The sequence below is a fragment of the Gavialis gangeticus genome, unplaced genomic scaffold (genome assembly GCF_001723915.1).
Source record: "Gavialis gangeticus isolate Ggan-Ray unplaced genomic scaffold, GavGan_comp1, whole genome shotgun sequence".
Taxonomy (NCBI): Eukaryota; Metazoa; Chordata; order Crocodylia; family Gavialidae; genus Gavialis; species Gavialis gangeticus.
Genome location: NW_017729020.1, coordinates 5543562 through 5545198, shown reverse-complemented (window position 1 = coordinate 5545198; position 1637 = coordinate 5543562). Strand labels below are relative to the sequence as shown.

At 63.1% G+C, this 1637-nt stretch overlaps 1 protein-coding gene across 1 annotated transcript in view; it reads left to right on the top strand.

Moving 5' to 3' along the window:
* Positions 1 to 1280: 1280 nt before the first annotated feature.
* Positions 1281 to 1637, top strand: part of VAMP5 (vesicle associated membrane protein 5) — a 3023-nt gene continuing 2666 nt past the window's right edge. The window contains exon 1 of the mRNA XM_019514399.1: positions 1281 to 1618. Coding sequence (XP_019369944.1) covers positions 1616 to 1618 — 3 coding nt within the window. The 5' untranslated portion in view covers positions 1281 to 1615. The remainder of the gene's footprint in view (positions 1619 to 1637) is intronic.

Below are 1637 nucleotides of genomic sequence, written 5' to 3'. Positions count from 1 at the left end.
GGGGGGGGGGCACTACATACAGGGCAGATGCGACAGGCCCGGAATCTGCTGAGAGGCTTTAACTCTGAAGCCTAGTGATGGCAGCTCACAAACAGCTGCTCCATCCCCCAGTCAGATCTCCCCCCACGAGTCCCTAACTCCCTGTGCACCCCACAGTCGGAGCACTTCAAGACGACATCGCAGAAGGTGGCACGCAAGTACTGGTGGAAGAACATCAAGACCATGGTTATCATCGGCCTCATCGTTGCCATCATCCTCATCCTCATCATCCTCTTTGCTACTGGCGTCATCCCCACCTAGGCCCCCCAGGCCCCACCCCTGGGCTGGGAGGGATATTGGGGGCTGAAATACCCTCCCCCCCCAACTGGGTCAAGTGGGTGGCTGGAATTGGTGGGGGAGGTACTGGGGGGTGGGAATTGCCCCAGCTTGGGGGTTTTGGGGGCCTGGAATTGCTCCTCCATGCCTTAGAGGAGGGATGGGGGTAGAAGTGCCCCAGCCTGGGGTATTGGGGTCCTGGAATTGCCCTAGCCCTGCTGGAGGGGCAATGTGGGGCTGAACTACCCCCAAATTGGGGCAATTGGGAAACTAGAATTGCCCCTTCCTTGCTTAGTGGGTATTGAAGGACTAGAATTGCCCCAGCCTTGGCATATTGGGGTAGAATTGCCCCCTCCTGGCTGAGGGGGGTATTGGGGTTTGAAATTTGGGAGGGGTATTGTGGGTTGGGGTTCCCAGGCTGATATGGGGGGTGGAGAAATTCACTCTGTGCCTTTTAATAAGGGAGGGGACAGGCTCTGCCTTGGGGTCCCCTCTGTCCTTGGGAATTTATTAAGTGCCGGGGGGGGTTCCTGTTACCCCAGACCCCTCCCCCAATCTGCCTGAGGGGGGGCAGCTAGGGATGTGGGGGTATTTTATATGCCACTGTATTTATATGCCCCCAGCCAATAAACCAGTGGAGTCAAAGGCTGTGTCTGCTGTGTCCCTGTGGGTGGGGAAACTGAGGCAGGGGCAGTAAACCCTGGTTCGGGGATAAAAGTCCTGCTACCAGGGCTCCTGGCAGCGCTGGTGCGGTGCCCTGCTAGGCAGGTGCCCTGCCAGGCAGTCGGGGTAGACAATAGGCGCAGTGTCTGGGATTCCCCCCTCCCCCCCAGCAGCTGGCCTTGGGTCACAGGATGCGGAGGGGGGCGGGCAGCGCTGGCAAGGGCCCTTGGTGCCAGCAACCCCCACCACCATCCTGCGCTAGCAGCACCCTGCACAGCGCCTGCCATCTTTAGGTGCCTGACTGGACACGCACAGTCAAGGCCTCAGTAGAGCCCAGGCCTGGGGTAGAGGGCGGGTGCCGCTTCGTCAGGACTGCGCCCTGGCTCCTGGCCCCGACGCTCCGCGGTGGGGGCCAAGGTTAACAGCGCGGGTCCAGCCCTGCGGCTGCCCCGGGGCGTCGTCAGGGTCCAGTGCAAACGCGGGGGCGGGGCAGACCCAGGCTCCGCCCCACTCTGTCTCCCGGGCGGGGCGCGGCGCGGCGCGGCGGCCCCGGGGTTACTCCGGAGTCAGTCCGGGTGCAGGAGCCAGGGTCGGGGCACACCTGAGCCCGGAGCCTGCGGGGGACCGCGCCGGGAGCATGGTGAGCCGGCCGGGGCCGG